The sequence below is a fragment of the Pteronotus mesoamericanus genome, unplaced genomic scaffold (genome assembly GCF_021234165.1).
Source record: "Pteronotus mesoamericanus isolate MK-2021 breed Mesoamerican mustached bat unplaced genomic scaffold, CSHL_Meso_final contig_347, whole genome shotgun sequence".
NCBI classification, from domain to species: Eukaryota; Metazoa; Chordata; class Mammalia; order Chiroptera; family Mormoopidae; genus Pteronotus; species Pteronotus mesoamericanus.
This window is the reverse complement of record NW_026555137.1, coordinates 584929-612762: the sequence shown is the minus strand read 5'-3', so window position 1 is coordinate 612762 and position 27834 is coordinate 584929. Positions and strand designations below refer to the sequence as shown.

Sequence of the window (27834 nt, the reverse complement as noted above, 5' to 3'; positions counted from 1 at the left end):
GGGACGTCGGCTCCCGGCCGTTTCGGAAAGCCCCAGGCGCCCAGACCCAGGCCGAGCTGCCTGCTAAGGCTGAAGCTTGTCGGGGGCTCTGTGCCGGGCCCCAGCGTTTGCACTTCAGAGTCCTAAGCAGCACAAGGCCTCTCAGAGCCGGCGGGCGTCCGATCTGCCGGCCTGGCCCCCTCTGTCCCACCAACCACAGAGTGGATGCGCCCGGATCTTCCTGTCCCGAGGTTTTCCTTCAGGTCCAAAGGGCGGCCCCCGCGGCCCCCCGAGGAAGCTGCCGCCGCCACTGGCTGCCCCCAGCAACGGCAGCCCGTTCCTGCTGTCGCCGCGAAGTCCCTGGGCCGTGAGGACCCCCAGCTGCAACGCCTGCGGCTCTGCAGCGGGAGAGGCCGTTCGCCCTGGGGATGGTGCTGACATCGCTGCCTTAAGGTCCCTGCTGTGCGGGCAAGGAGGCCCCGGCGCTGGAAGCTCTAACTGGGAAGGAAGGCCGGCGGGCCCCCTCGGACCCCCGTCCCAGCGCGCGTCCCGTGGCGGGGCTCAGGCACGTGGCGCCCTCCCCACCAGGCAGCTCCGCCCGTACCTCTCCGTCTCTTCTGGTGCTGCCCAGCCGGTGCCTTCTGCCGTGGATGCTACTGGCTACTTGAGAAAAAGGAAGGGAGAACCCCTTCCTCCACTCCAACTGCCTCAGACCCCCACGGGGATGCTTGCCTCCCTGGTGACCGTGGGTACCACCGTGAATTTTACCCGGATCCTCAGCAGCTGGATTCTCGAGGTCACTCGCGTTGCGGATTTGCTTCTCTGTCCCCGGGACCCGCCCCCTGCCGCTCTCAGCCAGAGGCTGCGTTTCGCCCAGGTCTCCAGCCAGGTCCCGCCAGGAGGCACGTTCCTGTCTAACGAGGTCCCTCTGGAGCCTGGACCCCATGGGCGGTCGTGCACCTGGGCCCCTGCCGCGGGGCCGTCACCTCACCGGGAACCACGGCCCTGCGGCGTCGGCGGAAGGTGAGCCTATCCGTGGTGCTATAACCGCCCGTCCCGGCTTCTCCGAAGCAGAAAACCGGAGCTCCCTCCCTGCCCCAGGGCTCCCGGCAAGAGCAAACCCACAGCCTTCTCCTACCTACACGCCTGCCTCTGGGTGGAGACCGCCGGGACCCCCCCAAACACAAGAACCGGGTCCCCCAGCCCCCTCCTCAGCCCCCAGGCGCCTTCACAGGGACGCCGCCGGTTTAGTCCGGAGGTTGTGCTCGCTTCTTCCTCCCAGCACCCCGGCTCCGTTCCCGACCAAAGCCGGCCAGCCGATGGCCGGGCGCCAAGCCCCACGGCCACTGAGACAGCCGCCCTCCGGTGGGGGCGGGCCTCCACAGAGCCCCCCTCACTCCTGGGTGCAGGAGACCCACCCGTTTTGTTCAGTGTATTTGTTTCTCGAACCCTGCCTGGCCACTAACAATAAAATACTAGGTGACTGGAGGCTGATACGGGGCCTGACGTCTGTGCGGCGGGGCGGCGGGGGGGCGTGTATGTGTCTTACAAGAGCGGTCTGCCGCGGCTGTTGCGCGTCTCCTGAGGCCTCCTGGGCTATTTCAGTGATCTGCTCTGTGGCAGCTCCGCGGTGCTCGTCTGTCTGGGAACCCTCCTGCCAGCGTCCTTTGCGGGGAGTCTAACCACGGGGCAGCGGGAGGCTGGCAGTGAGGGAGGGTTGCCCGCAGCCCAGGGAGGGGCCCTTCGGCCCCGTCCTTCCTGCTGGCGCGCTTGGTCTTGCATTACCAACCTCCTAACGCGTCTCTCCACTCTCCTCAAGGACTCCACGCAAAATAGTGACATTCGGGTTTCATTTCTCGCATCTGGTTCTCCCGGTTTGCAAGACCTAATCTTTCCCTTCCAGCGCCCCGAGGCGAGGGCCACGCTATTCCCGGGGCACCCCTTTCCGTGGTCAGAGATCCCCGTCTCCTGTAACACCCCCAAAAGGAGCCAGGAGAAGGCAGCGGCAGCCCCTTCTGCCTCAGAGCCCTCGGCTCCTGGGACAGCGCCAAGGGCAGAAACTCCCGACCACGTGCCATTTGCCTGACCCGAGGGCGTGGCCCTGGGAGCCAGGAGCGGGGGACCCACGTGGAACCTGGGGGAGGTCTCCCCGCCTTCCAGGCAGGAGGTTGCTCTGTGCTGATCCCACGCCTCCATGGGGTGCAGGTGCTAAACTGCTCCGCTCACCGACCGTTGACTCACCGCAGCTATTTCCCTTCCCCCACCTGGGCCTCAGCGGAGCTAAAGCCAGTACGTCGACTGCAGTCCAGCCCCACTGGTGGCATGGAATGGGCTTCCTTCGAGGGCTCACTAACGGTGGGAGATGGGAGAGTAATGGAAGGTGGCCCTCTCTTAGGACTAACAGCTACTGCCAAGTGCAGACTTGTGGCCCCGCCGCGGAGGCCGCAAGTCACACAGTGCTCCTAGGACACTGTGTCCCCAAAGAGCCTGAACATTCTGCCCTTTATCATGGAACCAACTGTATGCATTTATTCATGAGTCCTCAGTCAACGTGATCAGAGACCTGGGGTCCCCCACGGGGTTCTGCTCTTGGCCAGGGTCCCCGCGTGCGGGTCGGCTCAGCCCGGCCCTGGGGAGAGGAGAGGAAACTGGAAGATGGTAGGGTCTCAAAGCGAGGACACCAGTCAGAATTTAGAGACTTCAGGGAGACCATCGTGGCTGCAACTTAAACCCGTGTGCCCTGGATCCTCCCGGGGCGAGGGTTCGGCTGTTTTCCTTAACGAGCAATCCCTGGAGACGTATCTACGGCCAGAGTGCTCACGGGAGTAGGCGAGTCCCTGGTTCCTTTACTTGACAACTCTCATGCCTTAGACCTTTGGTTCTCAGCATGTGTTTTCAGACCAGCAGCATCTGGGAACTTGTTAAGAATGGAATTCACAGGCCCCATCCCAGACCTATTGAGTCCAAAACTCCGGGGTGGCGGCCAGCGACCTGTGTTTTCACGAGCCCTTGGGGCAATTATGACGCACAAAGCGGTTTGGGATCTGCTGTTTTAAAGGAAACATGTAGCCAAGTATCCGGGTCCCCACCCTGAGGGGCTTTGGGACTCAAAATCGGGAGGTCCTCGATGATGATTCAGATATTAACATTGATTTCAAGGCCCCGTGTCTCACGCTTCCTTATGTTTATTTTTCCTTTTATTTAACACGGGAAGGAAAGGCGGGCGTGCTTTGGGAGAGGGGCGTTGGGGGGTTGCGTCCCTCCTGCCAGACTACGACCTTCAGAGAAACATCGCATGGCCCGGAAGTTTGCACCCCGCAGACTAAGGGGCTTCGTTCGACACGGAGGCTGTCGGAGGGCTCGTCCGGGTGCTGGGTGATGCGTGCCTATTCGAGCCCCTTTTGCACGCGGGTCAGGACGGGCGCTGCTGGGAGCTTGAGCAGCTGGCGCGAGCCCCTCCCCCCGGGCAGCTCACAGGTGTAGGGCTCCAGCGTCCGGGACAGCCCCCGCTCTTGCTCTGCTTGGCTCGCGGGACAGAGTCCCACAGGATGACAGAGGGACAGCACCGGAAACGAAGGCCCGGGGCTCGCGCGTTCCTTTCCCCACACCAGGACTTGGACATGGAGCTACTCAGCCATGGCGGCAGAACACAATCCTTTAAAAAAGGAGCCATGGCTTTGGAAACTCACAGACTCGAGCTGACGGGGCCACAGAGGAGAGGAGGCTGTCCACACCGGGCTCTGCCTCTAAGCTGGCCGAGTTCCCGCCTGAGAGGGTCTGTGGGCTGGGGAGAAGGCAGCCTGCTAGGCCTCAGCCTCCAGGATCAGGGCCCGGCCTTGTGGAGGAGGGGCCGCAGCTGACGAAGGCGGGGCAAAGCCATTGCACTGTCCTCACCGCCCGCCGCCGCCGCCCGGAAAGCCAACAGTGGGCCCTGTGGTCGCCTCCTGTGGACCTCCTGCCATTTCTCTGAGACTGAGGTGCCGGGTGTCAGGCAGGAGCCCCCACGTCCCCTCCAGTCCTGGCTGCTGCTGTGTAGTAGCCTCCGCGTCCTAACAGCTTTTTCTTATTAATAGAACAGTCTTTAAAAAAACAGTTCCAACCCCTGCTAGGTCCACCCCCCGATTTGAAGCAGTACTGTTCTTGGGATGGAGTCCGTTTCTGAAATGCATGGCGATCCTCTGGGGGAAGGTGGCAGAGATTTTTGCAACACTTTTTTTTTTTTAATTTATTGGGCAGAAACCCCCGAAACAGGCTGTGTGTGTGTCTGCGTGTTTACGTTTTTCTCATTTGCGTGCCCCTTCCACTCGGCCCCTTTTCTATCTCGTGTAGAGAAAGCAAACTGAGTCTGGAAAGCAAAGCGATGTATATAGTGCGGTAACAATCATGACGGGTGCCGGGCTTTTCCCCCAGAAATTCGTTGCAAGTGACAAATTGGTAGAAAATTACATCCGGACAATGTAATTCCGAGCGGACGAGGCCCCCCAGCCCGGCACTCTGTCCCTCAGGCGTGTCTCCTCCCAGCAAGACTCATCTGTCTGATGCCCTTTGCGTTTCAATAAAGTTATCTCCTGAATTGCCCACTCGGTCTCCAGCTCCCTGTCTGGTTTCTGTCTGCGTTTATCTCGTCGCCCAGTCCTTGGCCTGGAAGGTGGCACTGCTTGTGGCCACTTGCTTAACGCGAAGGTAAAAGCACCTGCCCGGGGGCGTCTGATCCCTTTGTGGGGGGCAGGGAGGGGCTGCCGCTGGTGCGCTGTGGACCTGCATCCTTCCCCAGAGCTCACAGGCCCAGCCCAGAGGTCGGGATTCTCAAGTCCTCCAGGCCCCGCGCAGCGCTGGAAGACGCACCGCCCCCCGGACGTGCCCGTGTTCTCGGGAGTAAAGGCGACCCTGGGAAGACAGAAGCCCTTGGAGCGGATTTCGCGGCTGGCACCGAAAGTCCCACAGCGCCCCGCCGTGGCGCCGCTCGGCGTCCTGGCCGTGCACCGCCCCGGGGCCCCGCGGTGGGAAGGGCCCCGACCCAGCTTCCCTCCCGCAGGCGAGGCGGCAGTTGCGTTCGGAGCGCTTCTCAAAACAAATGGCGGGGCGGGGTCATCCGACGGGGAGAAATCTCAAACGTGGCGCCTTCAGCGGGGCCTGCCCCCAGCTCGGCATCCGCAGTCCCACCGGTGTCGTCCAGCTGGTTTGCTGGGCCGCTCGGGGAAGAGAGTCGGGGTCCCCGGAAGCCTTGCTGAGAACTGCCCGGGCCTCTGTGCTCTGAAGCCTCCCACTCCATCCCTTCTGCCACTACACCTATCCCCGCCCTGTCTTTAACCCCTCTTGCCGATCCTCTGCACTCGCTCCGGCGTCCAGGAGCGTCTTCGTCCCCGGCGCCCCTGGCGAGACCAGCCGGGGTACAGCCCCAGAAGACGACCCTGCTCCTCCGCCCCTTCCCTGCCCGGCCTCCGCGGAGAAAGTGCAGCCCCCGCCCCTGCCGCAGGAGGCGCTGTCTGCGGAGGCCGCCGCTCCGCCGCCCCCGGTGCGCAGGCGCGGCTTCGCGGATTGGCCGCGCGCGGGAGCCGTCGCCGTGGCGGGCCGGGCCGCGGGGCTGGCGCGCTGAGCGGGGCAAGATGGCGGCGGCGGCGGCGGCGGGCGCGGCCTCGGGGATGCCGGGGCCGGTGGCCCAGGGCTTGAAGGAGGCGTTGGTGGACACGCTCACCGGGATCCTGTCCCCCGTGCAGGAGGTGCGCGCGGCCGCCGAGGAGCAGATCAAGGTGTTGGAGGTGACAGAGGGTGAGTGAGGCGGGGGCGCGCCGGGAACCCGGGGCCGGGCCTGCGCCGCCGAGGCCGGGGCCGAGCTCAGGCCGTGCGCCTCGCTCGTGCTGCGGGCGCCGGGGCGCGCGGAGGCGGGCGCGCAAGTGCGGCCCTGCGTGGCGGCCGTCGCGGGTCCCGGCGTCCGGCGGGAGCCACGTGCGCCGCCACGGCCCCGCCGTCTCCCGTCTGCGCCCCGAGGGACTCGCGCCGCGCCGCCGGGCGGGCGTCCACCGCCCTTTGTCTGGGCGCTTTGTCCCCGCGCCCCCGGGACGCCTCGGCGACAGAGGAGAAGTGGCCGCCGCAGGCCCCGCGTCGCCGTCCCGAAACGGGAGGGGACGGCTCTCCCGCCCCGAAGTGACCGATGCGCCTGGCCCGCGAGAGCCCCCATTCTCCATCCACTCATTCCGGCCCTCGCGACCTGCGCCGGGAGGTGGCTCCCTGCCGGACTCCGGACCGTCCCAGGAATGAGGGGAAGCTAGCCCTCCCTGGAATGCACCCTCCTGCAGCGCGGGGAGCCGGCGGTGGCGTGCGGGGGCCTCCGGGGTCCGGCAGGGCCAGGGCCACGTGGAAGGCCTGGCTGTCACTGCCCGTGCCCCGCAGACAAGGGCCGCGCAGGTTGTGGGGGGACCGGAAGGAGCGGCTGCGGCCTCCATCGCCTTGCTGCGTTCACTTCGGAGCCCCTGCTTCCTTGCGTGTGAAGGAGGACAGGTGACCGGTTAGAGGTGCCCGGTCACGGCCGAGGTACTGCGGGAGCGACGTGAGGGGCAGACAGACGCCGCCCCTGCACAGCCCCCCACCAAACCTGCCGCCCCCGGGGGCTGGGCCGAGGCTAGGGCTCCCCAGGGCTCTGACCCCAGCTGGGCCGGGTCAGTTACAGAGTCCGGGCCCCTGGCTTTCTTCAAACCCTGGGGTCTTGAAGTAAGAAACTACCAGAAGTGTGGGATTCTGGATTCTGCGTTTGGTCTAGGGCTGGTGGGAATAGATTGAAACCCACACGCCAACGCCACCGCGGCGGCAGGTGTGCTGTGGGCGCCAGGGCCCTGGGGGGCGGGTCCAGCGGGTGGGCAGGCCTGGGTCAGGCCACTGCTTAGGACCCTTTGGAGGCGCTTGTGTTTTTAGGAAGTCTGATTCCTTAGGTTTATGTAAAAGCTGTGGCTGCCCCCTCCCTCCCCAGTAGCCTGTGTGTAGGTGGAGGCAGCAGCCGCTCCGGGGGCTTGAACAGGACGACTTGCCTCCGGGTGCAGAGGACCCAGGTTTTCTTAGGTGCTGTCTGAGTCTCGGGTGTTTCCTCGACGTGGCCAGCCCTTCTTTCTGCACCTTCCCGTGAAGATGTGCCGCCGCCACCAGGCAGCTTACACCGCTGCGGGGCCTGAGGAAGCCACGAGGAAGTTCTCGCCCCCGGGAGGTGCTGTCTGGTCTCAGGGAAGCAGCTTCCCTGGCGCTGGAGGCAGAGGAGGCAGCCGGGAGTCCGTGTTTACTGACTTCTGGCTCCGTGGGCTCAAGGTCCGGCGACAGCCCGATGCGGCTGTTCCTGGCCCCTCTGTCCCTGCCAGTGGCCGTCCACCGTCCCGCACAGGGGTGGCTGCTCTCAGCGGACGCCCGAGGCTGGCCCGTCTGTCCCCGTCTGCAAACAGGTGTGCGGCCTCCCGGCCCAGGCGGTGGCCCCTCATCTTTGACTTGAGCGGGAGACTCTGATGTAACTTCGGGGAATGGGCACAGGTCTGCTGTCAGCTCCCCGTCACATGGACAGACAGGAAAGGCGGGCCGGCTCTGAGCAGGCTCGGGGGGAGAGGAGACCCTAGGAAGCAGCTGTCTGAGACACTGAGGCTGCCGGAGCCCGCGGCACGTGCCGGTCTGTGAGGCTGCCAGCCAGTGCTTCCTGCGAGCGGGCTGCCTGCAGTCAGTGGCCATTCTCCAGAAGGGAGCCTGTTCTCCTGAGCCAGGAAGAGCGTGCACATAACAGCCGCGCCCGACGCGCGGGGGTCGATCTGGAAAGGGCCAGCCTGGCGTCCGGGCGGGGCTGCCCCGGACCCCGTGTTTGCCGTCTTTTCCAGGCACTTGGCACCCGCAGGAGGCCCACAGACGCGGCTCAGACGTGAAAGCCTTGCTCACGGTGCCCTGAGAGGAGGCGGGGCTGCTGACCACTGCCCCCCCCCACCCCCCAGGCGCCGTCCGCGTTCCTGGGAGGTGGCGGGTGACGCAGGAGCTCAAGGTGCCTGTGTGCTGCGCCGCGGGGTTCGCGGGAATGTGCTTCTACCCAGCAGAGCAGGAGTGAAAGGCTTTGATCTGTAAGAGCATTTTTCTGATTCCACGTTGCCTAGCAGGCGGGTACCCGGGCCTGGCGTCAACGTGGCAGTCGATCGGGAGGACTGCTGGCCGCCCCTTCCCCCCGGGGTCTGCTGCTCCGCTCTCGGCTTCCTCCGCCCTTTTTGTCTGACGCACAAGGGGATGACTTTTGAGAATGTCAGCTCTTTGTTTTGGATGTGTTTATGCTTTACTGTTTTATACCCTAGGATAAAGTGTTTTCCTTCTTTTTCTTCTTTTTTCTCCACTTTTCTGCTCAGAGCAGCGTCGCCCAGGTGGAGGGAGCTGGCCTCGCTCGCTCGCGAGCCTCAGCCTCCGGCCAGCGCAGCCCAGGCCGGTACCGCTGGCCTCTGCGCCGCTGTCCTTCCAGTTGTTTCTTTCTGTCTGTAAGAAACGAAGGCGTTTTCTGTCGTTTGGCCTTGACTCTGTCTTCTCTGTCGCTCCCCACAGATACGCCCCAAGAGACACGTGTTTCTCCTCCTTCCTCCACTACCAGTCGCGTGGGGGCAGCCGCCTCTCCCCCGCCTTCCTGGTCCTCAGAGGCCGCCCGGGTCTGTGGCCCCCGTCGGGCATGGAGCGACGGCGTCCGGGGCCTCCCGGCGCTTCTCCCGCTCTCTCGCAGGCGGCCGCTTGCGGATCCGGACGCACCCCTGGGCTTGCGGTGCCGGGCGCTCCTGGGCGCTGAGCCGAGCGGAAGGGGGCCGCGCTCAGAAACAGGCCCGTGGCGAGGTTTTCTCTGTCCTTCCCGCTGTGGTTCCGTGGTGTTTGCCCACTCCCAGGAAGAGAGGGGGCCTCTCCAGAGCGGTGCCTGGAACGCCCCCTCCCAGCAAGCCCGGCCAGGGCCCAGCCTCCAGCTGGCCCCAGGCTCTCCGTGGACCGTTCATCTCAGCCGGTTTTACACAGACGATGCTCCTGGTGGGGCGAGAGGGGGAAGGAGGACGAGAAGCCTGGAAGGCAGACGGGCAGGAAGCGGGGGCAGGCCCCGCAGGAAGGCGGGCAGGGTGCCCTTCGGCTTGGAGTGAAAATACAACCCAGCGCCTGGGCTCAGGGCGGAAACCCAGGCTGCCCCGGGCGAAGTGGCCTGGGAAAGCTGACATCACACCGCCCACGTGGGAACGTCCTTCTTTGGCTAAATTCGGTTGACTCCGAATTGCCCTTTCCAAGCGAGGCAGTACAGCAGCAAGCGCGTCTGTCTCTTCGCTTTTCCTGCCCAATCATCTCAAAGTCCGTTTCTCAGCTCTTCTTTCTGGTGCTTTCTAAAGAAATGACGTTAAAGACCTACCCGTCAGCAAAGCTGGACCCCCCCCACCCCCACCCCTCGACACGTACTGCGTTAAATAAAAGTACCCTTTTCTTTACTGATAACGTTTAGTTGTATCTCCTCCAGAGAGTGTATGTTTTCTGTTCAGTGAATATCTGGAGATAGGATTTTCACTACTTGACCAAATCCGGCAAACACTGGGAGCAGCTCTGTAGGTTGGATTGAAAACCAGTCCGAGGACGGTGGTTCCTTGCAGCTCTCCCTTCTGTGCGTGGGTTTCGCGGCGTGGGCGGTGCAGCGGCCCCTCGGCCCCCGCGTGCGCTGTGTGCGCTGTGAGCAGCTCCTCCTGTAGCTTTTAAGCCACGTCAGGGCTCCGTGGCACGAGGGCCTTCTCTTGCGACTGGTGTTCCTCTCGTTCTGATGGGAGTGAATGGGTTAAAATAACGATTGATACTTGTCCTCTGATACCTCCTCCAGCTTCATGCAGATGGTTCTTTGTCTTTGAATTTTTGGGGTTTCCAAGCCAGAGTGGCTCGCGTGGTACTCTTTTTGACACTAGGAACCTACAGGCAAGAAAACCTACTCTGCTCAGCGTTCCATGTTTAAAATGTGTCTTGAGTTAAAGGTGAGGCTCTTTTTTGCAGACTTTCTTCCCCATGAAGGCTTTGGAGCAGAGGGCCCTGCTCCTTGAACTTCCAGGCTTCTCTCCTGTGCGGGGGCGCGTGACCTGACAGAGAGCACCCCGTGTCGGGGCTTGTCGTGGGCACCGAGCTGCTGGCTGGCCTGCAGTCTGGCCCCTTGTGGGCCGCGGTCCTCCGGCAGCCTCTCACCGTGCTCAGTCTCAGTGCCGGGGGGAACTGGGGTGTGCTGTCCGTGGGCTGCGAGACCCGCGCAAAGCTCCAGCGCCCGGGACCGTGCTCGAGGCCCCGCCTCCAGGCACGGCGGGCAGTGCACCCACGCGGTGCTGCCCCCCCCCCCCCGAGAGTGGACCTGAAGCTCGGGCATGGCAGCAGGGCCCCAGACAGACAGGCCCTGCGTGTGGCGCGCGCCCGGTCCTCGCGCTCTGGTGGCTCTTCCATGTGGTGCCCAGTGGCCTGGCGGGAAATGCGTGGCTCCTGCTCCCTCCTGTGACCCTCCAGGTGAGGTGCCCCCAAAGACTGAAACAGGGACTTGAGCAAAGGCAAGGACATGCTGTCCTGGGGAGCGGGGACACTCGGTGCTGTAGGTGGTTAGACCGGTGATTCTGAAGTTTACAGAAGAACACGCGTGGGGGAGGGGCTCCAGAAACACTGAGAAGGGCAAGTTACGGCTCCTGCCGATGTCAAAATGCGGTACGAAGTGTCTGTGATTAAAGCAGCCCGGCGCTGGCGGGGCCGAGGGCGGCGTCTCAGACCCTGGCGGCAGGGCCGGGCCGGACGTTAGGCGCGCGTGCCGGGCGGCCGGGAGCACCACCGGCGTATCTCGCTCACACAGGCCCTCACGTCCGTGCAGGGCGTCGCGGGCGGAGGCGTCGCGGTCTTTGTTGCGGCCGAGTGGAACTCCGTTGTGTGTACACGCACGACATCGTCTTGCCCCGTCGTCCGTCGATGGGCGCCTGGGTGGTTTCCATGTCTTGACCGTGTGGACAACGCTGCAGTGAACGGGGCGGTGGGGGGGCACCTTGTGCAGTTAGTGTTACTTCGGAGAAATGCCCGGGAGGGGCATTGCTGGGCCCTACCGTAGACGTCCGTCCGTCCGTTCCGTCGTCTTTAATCCTCACCCGAAGGGTGTTCGTTGGCTTGAGAGCAGACGGACAGACAGGCGTGGCCGTGAGAGAAGCGTCGAGGGGCTGCCCTCGGCACGCACCCTGCCCGGGACCGAGCCCACCGCCCTGCGGTGTTGCGGCAGCTGTGCCGGCTCCCACCCCACAGCGGCGCGGTCCCTGTTCTCCTGCTTCGCCAGCACCGGTTTCTGGTTGGCTGGGTGGTTTGCCATCATAATGGTTGTGAGGTCGTGTCTTGTAGCTCTGAGTTGCGTTTCCCTAACTGTTAGTAACGCTGAGCGTGTTTTCTCATGCTTACTGGTCGTGTCTGTATTTTCATTTACGGAAATGTCTGTTCAAGCCTGTTGCCCATTTCTGAATCAGGTTGTTTTTTGCTGAATTTCAGGAGTTTTCTGTATGTTCCTGATATTAATCCCTTATCAGATACGTGATTTGAAAATATTTTTATCCCGTTTGTGGGTTGCCGTGTTCCTCTGCTGAGATTATCTTTTGATGCACAAATTTTTTTAAATTTTAAAAGTCCAGTGGGTCTGCTTTCCTTGTGTTTTCTGAGCTCTTGGTGTCAAATTGGGATATCGTTGCCAAATCCAGCAGCACGAAGCTCTTGTCCCGTGTTTTCTTCTGAGCATGTTATTGCTTCAGGTCTTCCACTTAGGTTCTTGGCCCCTTCGAGCTGCCGTTTGTTCGTGGTGTTGGGTGAGGACCTACCTTTGTCCTTGGCCTGTGGACGTCCAGTTCTCCCAGCTCCGTTTGTAGAAAAGACCGTGCTCTTCCCAGGGGTGGCCGCAGCCCCTCCTCAGAGCTCCTCTGGCCCCAGGGCGGCCCTCGGTCCTGCTCTGCTGGTCTGCACCTCTGTCTTTGTGCCAGAGCCACGCTGCTCTGATTGCTGCGTTTGTAGAAAGTGTCGAGACCAGGAAACCTTAGCGCTCCAGTTTTGGCTTGCGGGGGGTGCTGTTTGTAGCCCCTTGAGATTCTAGGTGAATTTTAGGATGGGTTTTTTTATTTCTGCAAAAATAAAAGTGGGGTTTTGATAGGGGCTGTGTTTAAGGATCTAAATTTTAATTTGGGAGTAAGAGTCCTATAGCCTCCCAAACACGTATCTTGCTTGCTTACTGCTTGCGTGGCTTATTGAGAACTATGCGCTTACAACAGTTGCGTTTTTAGCACTAAGCCTGTTAAAGCCGGATTTCCTGAGACTTCCTCATCTCCTACCTGGTGGCGTGTAGCTGAGCAGCTCCTGAAATCTCACTTGTCAACCTGCCTTTGGGGTTAGACAGCGCGGCTCCCGGCGAGGCACCGCGTTCGCCGGTGGAAGTGGGGGCTGCCCGGGAAGGCGTGCCACGCCGGAGCCTCGCTTTGCCCATGGCCGCGCCTGGTCGGAGGGCTTGCTCGCAGCGCCGTCCAAGCGTTTGGAGGCGGCGGGTCACGCCCTTTCTGAAGTTGTCCTTGTCGGCATCAGGCTGGAGCTCAGGGCGTCGCTGTGGCTTTCCCACACGCTCTCGGGCTCACAGTGACGTTTTCTCTTTCAGAATTTGGTGTCCACCTGGCCGAGCTGACCGTGGATCCGCAGGGGGCCCTGGCAATCCGTCAGGTGAGTGCAGCCTGATGGGTCCAGTGTGTAAGCCATGCCCTGTCCTTGGCAATGAGACGTTCTCACGGGAAGGAGGAAGCGGGGCCAGTCCGTCGGTCACCCGGGACCTGGTGCCGGGTCTCACTGTGCGTGGGGGGCGGGCCGGGCGTGGACGTGGGCGTGGGTCCCTGGGAAGAAAGCCTGTCCTCGCGCAGACCTGCGCCCATGCTCTCTGCAGCTGGCGTCCGTCGTCCTGAAGCAGTACGTGGAGACGCACTGGTGCGCCCACTCGGAGAAGTTCCGGCCCCCGGAGACGACGGAAAGGGTGAGGCAGGCGTGAGCCGCGCCGGGTGGCCGGCGGGGGCCGTGGACAGGGGCGGCAGGCGTGCTCGAGCGGCCGGCCACCCGGCGCTCAGGCCGCAGTCCACCTCGCTGGAGCCGTATTCTCCTTCTCGGCTCCAGTTTCCTAAGTGTCTAAAAGTGGAGCGGAGTTCCCACCTCCCAAGAACTGTTGGAGGTTGCGTGAGGGGCTGTCCCTGCTTAGTGTGCGCTGTGCAGCCACGGGGCCCTGCGGGCCTTCGGGGCGTCGGGCGTGGAGAGGCCTGTCCTCGGAGCTCGGCCCTCACGGGGCGCCTGGGCCGCCGCTGGCCGCTGGCCACTCCAGGCGCCAAGCACTCCCAGGACCGTGTGGCGGCAGCTGAAGGACGAGGTTTTAATTCTGTTCCGTTGTGATTCATGAAACGCGCGGCCGCGAGCAGCTGGTGCTGCTGGAATGGACGGCGGGAGCGTGGGGACCGCGGGGGCTCTGGGGTGGGCTGTGTGCTGGGCGTGCATCCTGGAGCTCTCGGCAGGGACGTGGGTTCGGGGGGCCGTTGCTTTGCCAGCGCGTAAACCGGGCAGGACTCTGCCGACTGCTTGCGACCCGGTCTGATGGCAGGCGGGCTTTGCTCCCCTACAGGCAAAAATCGTCATCCGGGAGCTGTTGCCCAACGGGCTGCGAGAGTCGATAAGCAAGGTGCGCTCCAGTGTGGCCTACGCGGTGTCGGCCATCGCGCACTGGGACTGGCCCGAGGCCTGGCCCCAGCTCTTCAACCTGCTCATGGAGATGCTGGTGAGCGGAGACCTGAACGCAGTCCACGGAGCCATGCGCGTGCTGACAGGTATCGGGAGCCGTGTGGCGGGAGGGCCCTGAGCGGCAGGCGGGACCCCGCCACCCCCCCCCTCGCCCGTCTGCGCATCCCCCGCCCCGTCCACGTGCCGTGGGGAGCTCCGCTGGGGTGGCCTCTGCTGCCCAGGCCTCCCGCCTGAGGACCGGGTGCCGCGCGGCAGCCGAGTGCTCCGATCTCGGTTCCTGTTCCGGCCTCCCCCGAGCCCGAGCCTCCTCGTGTAGAATTAAGGTGGCGATAGTGTCTGCCTCCAAGGAGCTTGGGGCCGTTTAAACGTGCCGGCCTCTGCGAGTGTCAGTTGAGCGCGGTGACTGACTCAGCGAGCACCTGTGAACTTGAGCCCTGGTGACTGCCGTGCTCATACAGTGTCCGGCACGAACGGCTCCCCTTTTCGTTACAGAATCGTAAGCGTGTCATTCTGTCACGTAGCAATAGCACGCTCACGGGCACCGTGTGACAGGTGAAGTGTTCCCATTGAGACTGTAACTTACTACGCCCATGGTACTACCCTGTCCCCCGCACTCAAGCAGGCCTTCCTTCTGTTGAACCTGGAATACTATTTTTCTAGTGAGCTCGACCAGGACAAGGAATGGTCGAACAGAATAAAAATACTTGGACTCTTAGTCCAAGAAGATGGCTGGGCGTCTCTTCTAAGCGTGACTGATGCATCGCCAGCCCCTCCCGGAGCTGCCACCACATCCCGGGGGGGCCTGGTTTCCCGTCTTGTCCACGTTCCGCCTGCTTCCTGCCCCTGGTGAAGTCACCGCCCCGTTTCCCTGGACGTTCGCCGTCTTGTATGGGCCTTGCCTTTCTGGCCGCAGACCGTCCTGCACGGGCCCCCCAGCTTGCTCCAGTTGCGTGGGGGTGATGTGGAAGAGCAGGACGTTGCGGACGTGGGGACGTGGCGCTTGGGTTCCTACGCAAGGTCCCGGGTCCTCCGCGCGGTCTCAGTGCCGGTGGCAGTTTTGGGGACGTGAAGGGAAAGCTGTGGCCCGCGGTCTCCTCCCCTTCTCCAGGCCTCGTCCGCCTGTAGGCTGCGTTGGGGCGCACTCAGCTGGGGGAGTCCCGCCCCCCGCGCCCTGAGCGGGGGAGCAGCGGGCTCCCCTTCCAGGCCAGCAGGGGCCTGTCCTGGCGAGAGCCCCGCCGGGAACAGAGGGGAAGCCCCGCCAGCCTTTTCGGAGCAGGGAGACAACCTGCCAGGGAAGGGTGCTGCAAGCAGCCCGAGGGCGACGCCTAGACCCGCACCTCGGGGCGCACCCGGCCGCACGCCCCGCAGGCGGCCGGCCAGGGCGCGCCCCGCTCCCTTTACAGGCTTGCTCTTAGGGCGCAGGCCAAGGCTGGCTTTTCTCCTCTGGGTGCTTCCCTTCACCTCCACGTTGTCCTCTTCCCTTTGCTGCCACAGCGCTGGTAGCTCGTGCTGCCACCAGGACAAGGCCACCAGGCCGGCGCCTGTGTTTGTGGCGCGGCCGCCTAAACGCAGCTCGAAGCGCTCGCTCTTGATGTCCTTAGAGCGCGGCGCTCTCTCACCGTGCCCCTTCTCCGCAGAATTCACGCGAGAAGTGACAGACACACAGATGCCGCTCGTCGCCCCTGTCATCCTCCCGGAGATGTACAAGATCTTCACCATGGCCGAGGTGCGGGCCTGCGGGCTCCGTCCCGCGCGTCCCCCCGCTCCCTGGGGCCCAGGCTCCCAGCGCCGGCCGCCCCCGGCCCCGGGGGGGAGGCCTCCCGCCAAAGCTGGCTCGCCCGTGGGGCGCCGGGCAGCAGCCTGTCACCGCGCTGCTCCTGGCGACCTCCCGCGCCTCACGCAGATGTGCTTGCGGGACTCACGGGTGGGGCTCGCTCGCTCGCAGTCAGGCAGGGCCGCCTGGCGGGGCATTCTCACGGCCCGTCCCCGTCCCCGTCCCCAGCGGAGGCCTGCACCTGCAGCGGCACACGGTGACCGTGCTGGGTTTCCGGGCGTGAGGCCCCAGGCGCCGGGACGCGCACCGGTCTCAGCCGCGCGCTGCCTTTTCCCAGGTGTACGGCATTCGAACCCGGTCCCGAGCCGTGGAGATTTTCACCACTTGTGCCCACATGATCTGCAACATGGAGGAGCTGGAGAAGGTACGAGAACCCTGGGCCACTCCCCGTGGCCTCCGTGGGGGCAGCGGCCTGGGTGCCTGCAGCCCCGTGGACGGCCCCGTGCCCGGGGTGGGGGCACCGAGCGCCGGGGGTAACGTCCGGGTGCCTGGGGCTCCGCGTCCTTGGGTTGGGTCTCATTTCTCCCGGCCCCTCCTCACACTCGCTTTCGCGGTAGCTGCCCCGGGACCTGACCGGCCCCCTGCAGTCGCTCTGGGAAGTGGCGGCCGCGGGCAAGGCGCCCTGCGGTCCAGGGGCGGCTGGCAAAGCTGCTCTGCCGGCGTGGCTGCTCGAGGCCACCGGGCGGGGCACCGCCAGGGGCACGGGAACCACAGCCCCGGCGCCGGCCCGAGCCCGGAGGGACCTCCGCGGAGCCGGTGCTGACCCCACTCCCGGTCTCAGGGCGCGGCCAAGGTCCTCATCTCCCCGGTGGTACAGCAGTTCACCGAGGCCTTCGTGCAGGCGCTGCAGGTGCCCGACGGGCCGGCCTCCGACAGCGGCTTCAAGATGGAGGTCCTGAAGGTGAGCGCCGCCCCCCGCGCGGCCCCGGGGTCGGGGGGCGGTCCGCGACCCGACGCCCCGGTCCTGTGGCCCCTGTTCTCTGGCGCCGCAGGCCGTGACCGCCCTGGTGAAGAACTTCCCCAGGCACATGGCGACCTCCATGCAGCAGATCCTCCCCATCGTCTGGGACACCCTGACCGCGAGCGCGGCCTTATATCCTTCCCGGCTGGCGGGCCCCGCGTGGGCTCACGTGCGCGCGCGCAGGCCGGCGGGGCCCCCCCGTGGTTCCTGCCGTCCCCTGTAGAATTCATGTGAAGCAGACCCCCGGGTTCTGTTTCTTAACTCCCCATCATACTTACGTGAGGACAGAAGTCAATTACACGGAGGAGGTGGAAGACCCCGTGGACTCGGACGGTAAGTGGCGTGTCCGGTCTCGACAGAGGAAGGGGATCCAGGAGCAGAGAAGAGCCAGGCAGGAAGTGGCCGCTTGGGGGCTCCCCGTCTTAAGCGGGCTTTCTCGGTGGGTTTCCTCTCGCAGCGCTGGGTGTGCGGAGCAAGGCCCCGGCCCGAGTCTCGCAGTCACGGAGCCTCGGAGCCGGTCGAGGAGCTTCCGGCCTCCGGCGCAGCCCGCTCTGGCCCTGCGCCTGTGTTAACTTGCAGGCCCCAGGAGGCGGGGGTTCCGTTTTAGTATTTCAGGTCGCAGGCAGACAGCTGGAAAATGCATCGTTTCTGGCTCTCGAAAAACCAGCATTGAATGTCGCAGGGTTGCTTTCTTCGACCCCCGGTCGCGAGCGTGTCGCTAGTTGTTGACCGAGCAGACAGTGTCCTTTACGCCCAGCCCGCGTGCGCCCTTCGCTGTCCTGTCACTGAAGTCTCGCCGCACTTCCTGTAGGTGAAGTCCTGGGCTTTGAGAATCTCGTCTTCAGCATCTTCGAGTTTGTCCACGCTTTGCTCGAGAACAGCAAGTTCAAGGGCACTGTCAGGAAGGCCCTGCCGGAGCTGATCTACTACGTCATCCTCTACATGCAGATCACGGAGGAGCAGGTGCGGTCGGGGCGGGCGCGGGCGGCTCATTTCGAGAAACAGGCGCTGGGAGGGCCGCTGTCTGCGACCTTCTGGGAAGGCAGCCCCGCCACATCCCTGGGCGCGGGGGTTGTGGGGCTCTCAGAGAACGCTGACCTCGGCCTCCGTAGGGCCACCAGCCAAAGGCCCCGACGCCTGAAATAGCCTGCTCCGCCGTAAACGGTGAAATACAGAGACCGGGTCCCCGGCCTGGTTTGGCAGGGCGGTGGGGGGCGGTCATTGGACCAGAAACGAGCTTCATTTCGCACCTAAGACAGTGCTTCCCTTACGTAAACCACAGCGTTGACGTCACTCACCTTAAATGTCCCATCAGATCTGGTGCGGTCAGAGAGTTGACCCGTGAAGGAGGAGCGGCTGGTTGACCATGGCAGAGAGCTGGTCACTGGCCCCGTTCTCCCAGTGTCGCTGGAGAGCGGCGACCTTCGCTTCTTGCCCCAATAAGGAACGTGCCGCTCTGCATCAAAGAGGGAAGAGGGGGAGCCAGGCTGTCGTTCAAGACAGAAACAAAACCGACGCGCTGCCGTGCGTGCGGACAGCCGCCTCCCAAAGGCCCGCTCTGCTCGCCCTTTCAGGTCAAGGTGTGGACGGCCAACCCCCAGCAGTTTGTGGAGGACGAGGACGACGACACCTTCTCCTACACGGTCAGGATCGCGGCCCAGGACCTGCTGCTGGTGAGCGGCCGTCGGAGCAGCTGCGTGGTGCGCCGGGCAGCGTCCTCTGGGGCTTCTGGGCGTAACAAGGGCATCTCTCGGCCGAGCGTCGAGGCTCAGGAACGGCGGGGCCTCGGCTGCTGGCTCTGACGTGGCCGTGAACGCCAGCGGGGCCGGTCGTGCTGGCGGCGGCGTCGCAACGAGAAGGGGGGGTCAGATCGGGAGCATTTCCGTCCCACCGGCTGTCCAGCAGTGTCTGCAGGCGGACCAGAGGCGGCCCCCCAGCACAGGGCACCTGCAGGGGACGAGCGCCAGGCACCCGCCGCCGTGCCCTGCGGCTCCGACCGGGGCTCAGCGCGGCCTCCGGGCCAACGTTCTGGGCAGCAGCAGCCATGGGCCGCCTGCTGGGCGGGGGCTTGTTCTCCTCGGGCACATTCTGCCCGTTTTCCTTCGGTTTCCCAGGCCCCTAAGAAAGACCCCACACAGTTCCACTTAGCTGGTGAGCGTTTTGTTCCAGTTGGGCTCCAGGAGAAGGTCTGGCGCGCTGTCCCCCAAAATAACCTCTGCCGAGGGGTCTGCGCCTGCTGCCTGGAGACACTTCCCAGGGCCGGGAGGGCCGTGCGCTCAGGCCGGGCTGTGTGGCGGTGCCCGATCCGTGCGCAGTCCCACCTGCGGTTTGCAGCCAGGAGGGGTTTGCGTGGCACAGACGGATGTCTTGCCCCCCTGCCCCCAGGCTGTGGCCACGGAGTTCCAGAACGAGAGCGCGGCCGCCCTGGCCGCCGCGGCCACGCGGCACTTCCAGGAGGCCGAGCAGACCAGGAGCAGTGGCGCCGAGCACTGGTGAGTGGGCCATGGGGGCACCGCGCTGCCTGTGGACCTCGTGTTTCAAGGCAGCACTTCGACCCCGACCCTGACCCCGACTCTGGTCGGCTCAGACCCTGTTTGTTGCTCCGCCCCTTTCTGAAGAGCCTCGAGAGGAAGGACCCGGCTGGCTTTTGACTGGAAAGCAAAGCCTCTCTGGGCTGCAGGCGGGGCTGGGAGGTCGGACCAGCTGGGGGCCCGCCCCTGCGCTCCCCACCCCCCCGGGCCCCCTCCCGGCCGCGCGCTGTCTCACGGGCGGCCCTGCCCCCCAGGTGGAAGGTGCACGAGGCGTGCATGCTGGCGCTGGGCTCCGTGAAGGCCGCGCTCGCCGACGGCGTGAAGAGCGGCCGCGTCCACTTCGACATGCACGGGTTCCTGACGGGCGTCGTCCTGGCGGACCTCGGCCTCTCAGGTACGCGGCGCGGCGCCGGCCGCAGCAGGCGGGCCGGGGGCTCACGTGCCCGTCGGGGAAAGCCCTGCCCCCCAGAGCTGGACCTCACCTGACCCTCACTCTGGCTGCTCCGCGCCGAGGGCGTGGTGCGCACGGCCACCGCCGTCCGGTCAGGATGCCCTCGGGCAGCCGGAACCGGGCTCCGTCCCCTGCACGGCCCCTGCCGTCCCTCACACTTGCTCTTGGGCAGCGTCCAGACACTGCAGGGTCCTGGTCTCAGGTCCACAGTAGCTGCTCCTGCTAAAAAACGCAGCCCCTGCTGCGTGGGACTGGCTTTCTCTGCACCAACCAACCCCCTGGGCTGTGCTGCTTTGCCTCCGCCCTCACGTTGGGCAGCCTTTCGGCCGAGTCCTCCGCCTGAAAGCACTTGGCCCCGACTGGCAGGTCGTGTGTCAGGCTCTGGTGCCGTCGCGGCCACTCCCTGCTCCGCAGGACGAGGCCGCTGAGCGGCCGGAATGCAGACGGAGGCCACCCCGTGCCTGCGCGTCGGCCGGGGTGGCACTGGGGCTGAGGGGGCGCCTTCCTCCTGCGCGATGTGAGGCCTCATGGAGCGGCCAGCGCGTCCGGCGCCTCTTCTACCCCTGGTGCCTGGCACCTTCTAGGCATCGAAATTACGTGTTCAGTGGGCGTGCGGGAACTTCCCAAACGCGTCGGCAGAGCTCTGTAGGGTTTGCCTCAGCAAACAGTCTTCAAAGAGTCATGTAGACGGGAGGGCATCCGGTGTCAAGACTGCAGCGTCGGTTACCCTGCCAGGACCTGAGAGCTTTTCCGCACCAGCCGCCGTTCGTTAGCCGTGATCCCGAAGGGATTTTTCTGTGAATTTCACCCAACTTAACGTTAGCGATTAAAACCAGAAAATAACGTGACATATGAGAAGCAGGCATCCGCGCCACGGGGTCGCATGCCACGTGGGCCCTGGGGGGTGGAGGCGGGAGCCCCGGGCCGTCGGACGGGCTTCTGGGCTCTGTCCCGGGGACCCCGTCCTCAGGCGGGGGGCGGGGCGTCCTTCCACCCGCGGCCGGAGTGTCGAAGAGCGCGCGCGTGGCGAGGCCGGGGGCGCAGTGCGGCCCATCAGCCCGGCGGGGGCACGAGGCCTGCGTCACTGAGCTCGGGGACCGTGAGCGCCCCGCCGGCCAAGGGGCGGGCTGTCCACTGGCCGGCAGATGCGGTTGAAGTGAAGGAGCGACAGCCGTCCTCTGAGGCGTCGCGCGGCCCAGCACCAAGGAGAGCCCGGCCGTGGGGGAGGCGGGGGGTCTTCGGTCTGGGAAAACCAGGGCCCTGCTCCGCAGGCAGCGAGAGGCAGGGCTCCTTCCCTTCTCTGCGCCGTCCTGGCCCCGTCGAGTCCGGGGGCCGGCCGGCCAGGGCGGGGGCGGGCAGGCGGCGGGAAGGCCGCGGCCCCGCCCTGACTGCCCCCCTCCCGCCCCCCGCCCCGCAGTGTCTCCCTTCCTCCTGGGCCGGGCGCTCTGGGCTGCCAGCCGGTTCACCGTCGCCATGTCCCCTGAGCTGATCCAGCAGTTTCTGCAGGCGACCGTCCGCGGTCTTCACGAGACGCAGCCCCCTTCGGTTCGGATCTCTGCCGTGAGAGCCATCTGGGGGTGAGTGCGCCGCCGGGGGGCTGGGAACCCCCCCCGGGTGGAAGGCCCAGCCGCGGCTGCCGGGGCCGTGTGCTTGGGGGCAGGGCCGGGCACGCTGGCCAGCTGCCTCCGCCTCGGGCTCAGGCAGCTGAAGGAGGGTTTAAAGTCTAATTTGGGGTCTGAGTTGAACCCTAAAAGCTGCCTGAAACCCTAAGGACACTCTGCCCTGCCCCTGCCCGTGCCGACTTGCTGTCAGCGCTGTGCCCTGGGCGCTGTGCCCTGGGACGGGGGTCCCCAGGAGGCGCCGCGGCCCTGGCGTCCGCTGGCAGCGAGCAGGCCGCCCCTCGCTCGTGCTCGTGTCCCTCCGCCAGGCAGAAGGGCCCCGCGGGCCGGGAGCGAGCAGGCGGCCCGGCGGCCTGGTGCCCTTGTGGGCCCGCGGGGCCCCCGGTCGGCCGCGGCCCTCTGAGTCCGGCAGCTGACACGCAGTGTGGTTGTGAGACCCCCGTAACCTTAAGAGTCAGTTACCGAGTGCCTGGGGACACCCTTGTTTTCGTTGTAGGTTTTTTAACACAGAAAATGTTTTTATTAACTATTGTCGTTCTGAGAATAAACAAAAGTAAGGATTTAATCATCGTATCCCAGTGGACGTGCTGAGCAGCATCCAGTAAGGACTTGCTGAGACATGAATAACGTGTAGCAAACTTTAAAGCCTACAGACAGCACATCAATTTTCTAAGTGTACATAGAACACTTATAAAACTTGATCTCGTTTTAAGGTGCAAAATATCCCCACAAAGCACAACATTTTTATAACACAGGAGTTTAAAAATAGTCACTTGCTAAATAATAGCTTTGTTGGAAGAGACGTTAAAACACTTTGCGTTTGGGAGACAGGCTCTGCCCAGACCTCAGGAGCGCCGAGCGGAGCGGCGCCCTGGGAACGCGAGCCGCCTCGGTCGTTTGGACGCAGCGACGTGGGCGGCTTGTGGGAACCGGGGGGAGGAGGGTGGGAGAGGCCGTGAAGGGGGCGGCGGAGACCAGGAGGTGTGAGGCAGGCGGCGGTGGGGACGTTCGTGCGGCGCGCCGCAGGAAGACGCAGGGACTGGCTCTCGGAGCAGCTCCGTAAAGCTGCTCGGGGAAGGCGCCGCGGACGGAGGGAGGCCGCCCCTGAGGGCACCCTGCGCCTGCCCCCGCCCCCTGCCAGGTACTGCGACCAGCTGAAGGCCTCGGAGAGCACCCACGTCCTGCAGCCCTTCCTGCCCAGCGTCCTGGACGGCCTGATCCACCTGGCCACGCAGTTCAGCTCCGAGGTCCTCAACCTGGTGATGGAGACCCTGTGCATCGTCTGCACGGTGGACCCCGAGTTCACCGCGAGCGTGGAGAGCAAGATCTGCCCCTTTACCATCGCCATCTTCCTCAAGTACAGCAACGGTAGGCCGCCGGCCGGGGCGCGAGCCGACAGCGTCCCTGGGGCTGGGGGTCTTCCGCGCCCTACGCCGAGACCACGGCCGTCGGTTGGCAGAGCGCGGTCAGGCAGGCGGTGGGGCCGCAGCTCCTGAGCGCAGGCTCCCCTGTCGTCAGCCGACCCTCGGCCGGGGCCGGGGGCAGGGGGCGCCCAGGTCAGCCTGGCCGGGCAGGAGGATGTGGGGCGGCCGAGTCAGAGCCCCCCTGGGCTGCGTGTGCCTCCCGGGGCGGGCCCCGCGGCCGGCGCGTGTGCAGACCGGCGGGCGGGCCCTGCCGCCTTGTCCCCCAGACCCCGTCGTCGCCTCGCTGGCCCAGGACGTCTTCAAGGAGCTGTCCCAGATCGAGGCCTGCCAGGGCCCCATGCAGATGCGTCTGATCCCCACCCTGGTCAGCATAATGCAGGCGCCCGCGGACAAGATCCCCGCGGGGCTGTGCGCGGTGAGTGGGCGCCGAGCCGCCGGGGGACCCCCAGCGGGGGGACACCGGCAACGGCGGGGGCCAGGCCGTGCTTCCCGGCTGCCCTCCCCTGGGGGCGGGGAGGTTCTCGTTCCAGAGGCCCCCTCGTCCCTGGGAGGCCCCCTGGGGTGCAGTCCCTGCCGTGCACCGCCAGCCCCGTGCCCGTCAACTCGTGAGGCTCCCGAGGGGGCCGGGAGCCCACGCTCCCTTCCCGTCGTTCCCGCGCGTGCCCTGTCCGCTCGGCAGCAGCACGGCTGCGGGCCCCTCCCCGCCCCAGAGCGGTGCTGACCGCCCTGTGCCCCGCAGACGGCCATCGACATCCTGACCACCGTCGTCCGGAGCACGAAGCCCCCCCTGTCCCAGCTGCTCATCTGCCAGGCGTTCCCCGCAGTGGCCCAGTGCACCCTGCACACCGACGACAATGCCACCATGCAGGTGCCTCGGCCGCGTGGCCGGAAGGGCCCGCTCTGCGCTCCCCGCTGGGCTCGCCCGCGGGGCCTGGGCTTTGGGGTGTGGGCCGCACGGAAAGGGGGTCGCCCCTGTGTCTGGGGGTCGCCCGTGTAGCAGAGACGCAGGCGTGAACGCGGGGATTCTGGGAAGGCGCTCGGCGCAGGGGTGGCTTTTGGAAATCGCCAGGCCTCTGGGGTCATCCCCCCGCCCGGTCACGCTCCGTCCCGGACGAGCCGTTCCAGCCCCGGGGGAGGTCTTCGCCGCGGACGCGCGGCTCACGTGGCCCACGCCTCTGTGATCAGGACACACATCCGCGAGGCGGCCGAGCAGGCGGGGCAGGGGCCGGCGGGTGGGGCCCATGCCCGGCTGCTGATCTCGCCTGTCCCCCGTCCCCCCAGAACGGCGGAGAGTGCCTGCGGGCCTACGTGTCGGTGACGCTGGAGCAGGTGGCCCAGTGGCACGATGAGCAGGGCCACAACGGGCTGTGGTACGTGATGCAGGTGGTGAGCCAGCTGCTGGACCCCCGCACCTCCGAGTTCACCGCGGCCTTCGTGGGCCGCCTCGTGTCCACCCTCATCGCCAAGGCCGGGCGCGAGCTGGGCGAGAACCTGGACCAGATCCTCCGCGCCATCCTCAGCAAGATGCAGCAGGCGGAGACGCTGAGCGTCATGCAGGTGCCCGGACCGGTCCCCGGGCTCTGCCGCCCGCGCCCCGGGGGCGGGCGGACGGGCGGGGGGCTGCGCGGCCGCCGTTCCCTGACGGCCCCTCCCTCTCGCCGCCCCAGTCCCTGATCATGGTGTTCGCCCACCTGGTGCACACCCAGCTCGAGCCCCTCCTGGAGTTCCTGTGCAGCCTGCCCGGGCCCACCGGCAAGCCCGCCCTGGAGTTCGTGATGGCCGAGTGGACGAGTCGGCAGCACCTGTTCTACGGCCAGTACGAGGGCAAAGTCAGGTGGGCCTCCCCTCGCGCTGTGCCTCCCCGGCCCTGCGCCCCGGGCGTCCGGCGGTGTGTCCAGCCGCCCCTCGTGCCCCTGTCCCCATCTCGGTCGGCAGAAGGCCCCGCCTGCGGAGACTCCGCCCCGCCTCTGGCCCGGCCTCCACTCCTGGGCCGAGCCCTCCCCTCCGCTCAGCAGCGGCGAGCGCAGCGTTCGCCTCCCGAGGGCCTCGGGGCAGATGTCCCTGGGGCGGTGCCCTGCGGGCGGGGTGACCTGCCGCTGTCCCCGCAGCTCCGTGGCCCTGTGCAAGCTGCTGCAGCACGGCATCAACGCGGACGACAAGCGGCTGCAGGACATCCGCGTGCAGGGCGAGGAGGTCCACGGCGCCGACGAGGGCGTGCGCACCCGCTCCAAGGCCGCCAAGAGTGGGTGGCCCGGGGCCCGGGGAGGCGGGGGCGCCTGGGCCGCCGAGGATAGGGGGCCTGGGTGGCGGGGTGCGGTGGCCTCCACGCTCAGCCTGACTGCTAGGGGCAGGCTGGACAGGAGCAGAAAACGGGGGGGCGCAGGTCAGACCCTAGCGGTCCTTCCTGCTGCTGGCCATCAATAGACGCCGTCTTGGGCGCCAGGGACCTTGTGTCCGGCTCCCCCCGGGGCGTTGGTACCGAGTCCCCCCTGTCTTGGTCATCAGGTCGCCTTTGACCCGTGACCCAGTGACTTGGAGGCAGGGAGGGCCTTGCTGCCCCAACCTGCAGAGTAATCAGCCTGGGCCGCTTCGGAGCTGCAGGCCAGGCGGCTGGGGGGCTGGGCTCCGGGCACTTGCTTGGCAGCCCAGCTTTGTTACTGACGAAACCTCCCCTTTCCTGTCAACTCCCGTGTCCCGGTCGCACCAGGCCGATGGAGTGACTGGGTCTGGGAGGGCCAGCTGGGCACCACCGCAGAATGGGGAGTCGCCCGGGGAGCCCGGCAGGTCTGGTAGGAGGCCCCCTCTTTTCCCAGACCCTGAGCGCTGGACCAACATTCCTCTGCTGGTCAAAATCCTAAAGCTGATCATCAACGAGCTGTCCAACGTCATGGAGGCCAACGCCGCCCGCCAGGCCGCCCCCGCGGAGTGGGGACAAGGTGCCCAGCCCGGCCCCCGGGAGCCTCGCAGCCTGGCAGTCCCAGCCCCGGGGTCCAGGGTGTGTGGTTTGCGGAGTCGGGCGGAGGGCTGCCCCCAGGCCTGCCTGTGAGGCCGCGGGGCCGGGGTGCAGCAGGTGGGCGGCCCGCCACGTCCGCCCGCCCTGCCGCGCGCCTTCACGTCCCCACAGGACGTGCTCCGCCCGGGCCGTTCGCCCAGGCTCGTCCGCCTGCTGGGGTTCGGGGCGACAGCTGCTCTCATCTCCCCTAGACGACTCCAACGACATGTGGGAGGACCAGGAGGAGGAGGAGGAGGAGGAGGAGGACAGCCTGGGCGGCCAGCTCCTGTCGGACATCCTCGCGACCAGCAAATACGGTGAGCCGCGGCGGGGGGCCAGCCCGGGCGGCGGGGGGGGGGCTGGCGTGCCCCGGGGCTGCGGGCTCCGCCCTGACCCGCCGGCCGGCTGTGCCCGACAGAGGAGGACTACTACGAGGACGAGGAAGACGACGACCCCGACGCCCTCAAGGACCCTCTCTACCAGATCGACCTGCAGGTGCGGGCCTCCCGGGCCGGGGCGCCGCCCCCTCGCCGGTCCCGCTGCCGTGGGGGCCATGGGGGTCCCTGGGGCGGGCCGTGCAGGTGCCCTGGGGAACGTGGGTTTCCTGCGGCGTTTCGTCTCCTGTGGGCCCCACATCAAGGGTGTGCTGGGTGCTGGCGGGCGTGCGGGACCGTGTGTCCTGGACCCCGTGGGCCTCGTGCGGGGCAGCTGGCGGCCCTCCCTGACGCCCCCTCTCGCCCCCAGGCGTACCTCACGGACTTCCTCTGCCAGTTTGCCCAGCAGCCCTGCTACGCGGTGTTCTCGGGCCACCTCAGCGACAGCGAGAGGCGCGTGCTGCAGACCATCGGGATCTGAGGGCCGGGTCTGGGCGCCTGGGCCTGCAGTGGCCTCCGGCCCGGGCCTTCCTCTGCCGCGACCCTGACGACCGCGGAGGCCCGGCTCGTCGGTGCGATCGCTGAGCGATGCTGGGACGAGGACCTTCTCCACACCCCTCTGAAGACAGCCTGTCTCCAGGACCCCTTTCTCCCCAGCTGCGCCTCTCCGGTTCCCAGAGTCCTCTGCTGGCCAGTCCAGGAATGTGCTGCCCACGAGGGCGGTGAGGTCAGGGGTTGCGTGCCCTCCTCAGGGGCAAGGAGCCATGCCCGTCCGTGCCCTGGAGCGGCCTGTTCACGTCCACAGGCCCGTGGCGTGCGCAGGCGGGGGACCTCGGCCCTCCCGACAGACACGCCGGCTCTCCGGGCGGCTCTCGGTGGGAACGCGCCGAAGCCGCTGCCCGCTGGCCCCGGGGCCCCGCCTCCCGCGTGCGACGCCGCGGCTCCGTCAGACGAGTCGTCCCCTGTGTGCATGACGGCCCCCTCGCTGCTCCGCGTGCACACGTGTGCACACATGGAGGAAGCCAGGCAGACGGCAGCCTGTTTTTCCGTTTTTAGGGAAGAAAACAGGGAAAACAGACTTTTTTAAAGCCCACCCTCCCCAACTATATTTAATACCCCCCCACTGACACTCGGGTCGCCCTCTCCCTCAGGACTCCGCTGCGCGGCGAGCCGTGGCCCCAGATTCGCAGCGTGTATTTTTCTAGGCGAGTAAAGTCATCTTTACCGACATGCTGAGCCCGCACCTCCGCCTCTTCCCTGCGAAGTGGGGCTGGGGCCGGGTGGCCCGCGGTGACGCTGCTGGCCCCACGCCGGGTCCGTCCTGGGCCTGGGAGCGTCGGGAGGAGGCCTGGGAGGAGGGCCGCGCCCAGGGCTCCCTCGCCTGCCAGGCCCACCTCTGGCGTGACCCTGTGGGCCGGTGGCCTCACGAGCAGGGAACGGAACAGGAAGTGAGTTCAGTCCAGGTCTCCAGGAGGGGTCCCTGCGTGGGGCGTTTGCAGGACGGTTTCGTGTCCCTGGGGGTCCAGCACCCCATCCCCTGTCGAGCCAGGAAGGATGTGTGTCTGCTGCCCACCAGCTCAGCCCTGAGGCCGCCTCCACTGTCTCCCTCTGAGCCAGGGTCTCCCAGGCGCTGGGAAGCCGCACGCCTGGCCTCGGGGGAAGCATCTGAAGGCCGCCCAGAGCGGCCCCGACAGCTGGGGGGCCCGGGGCCACCCACGGCCTGCTCGCCTGCCTCCCCCGGGCTTGGGTCCCAAAGGAAGGTCCCGGGATCGGGGCGGCCCTGCCCCTCAGACACCGGCTGGTGAGCGCTGTGTGCAGAGCACTCGCCCTGGGCCGTCTCTCACCGTGGGTGCTGTTCCCACTGTGGCCCCGGGGTCGGGGCGGGAGGGAGGAATGGGGCCCCGGGGT

The 27834-nt window shown here is 66.1% G+C and overlaps 1 protein-coding gene across 2 annotated transcripts; it reads left to right on the top strand.

Moving 5' to 3' along the window:
* Nucleotides 1–5554: 5554 nt before the first annotated feature.
* On the top strand, nucleotides 5555–27146 carry IPO9 (importin 9). 2 transcript variants are annotated; one of them, XM_054576513.1, is made up of 24 exons: nucleotides 5555–5748; nucleotides 12626–12687; nucleotides 12905–12991; nucleotides 13625–13826; nucleotides 15378–15466; nucleotides 15852–15938; nucleotides 16356–16475; nucleotides 16567–16667; nucleotides 16810–16868; nucleotides 17347–17498; nucleotides 18110–18208; nucleotides 18921–19027; nucleotides 19321–19460; nucleotides 20935–21094; nucleotides 22278–22504; nucleotides 22827–22975; nucleotides 23300–23428; nucleotides 23842–24117; nucleotides 24267–24394; nucleotides 24669–24802; nucleotides 25374–25496; nucleotides 25765–25869; nucleotides 25971–26047; nucleotides 26297–27146. In XM_054576513.1, exons 1-24 carry the CDS (start codon nucleotides 5586–5588, stop codon nucleotides 26405–26407), a joined length of 3087 nt encoding a protein of 1028 aa, XP_054432488.1. In that variant the 5' UTR covers nucleotides 5555–5585; the 3' UTR covers nucleotides 26408–27146. The 2 variants fall into 2 exon arrangements, with proteins under 2 accessions (XP_054432488.1, XP_054432487.1); XM_054576512.1 differs by having other exon boundaries at nucleotides 24228–24394.
* The last annotated feature ends 688 nt before the right edge of the window (nucleotides 27147–27834 follow it).

Excerpts from the sequence above, each read along its gene's own strand:
- IPO9 (XM_054576512.1), top strand. The coding sequence starts at position 5,586 with ATGGCGGCGGCGGCGGCGGCGGGCGCGGCCTCGGGGATGCCGGGGCCG. Across the intron at positions 22,505-22,826 it reads CTTCCTCAAGTACAGCAACG|ACCCCGTCGTCGCCTCGCTG; the intron begins GTAGGCCGCCGG and ends CTTGTCCCCCAG. Across the intron at positions 25,870-25,970 it reads CCTCGCGACCAGCAAATACG|AGGAGGACTACTACGAGGAC; the intron begins GTGAGCCGCGGC and ends TGTGCCCGACAG.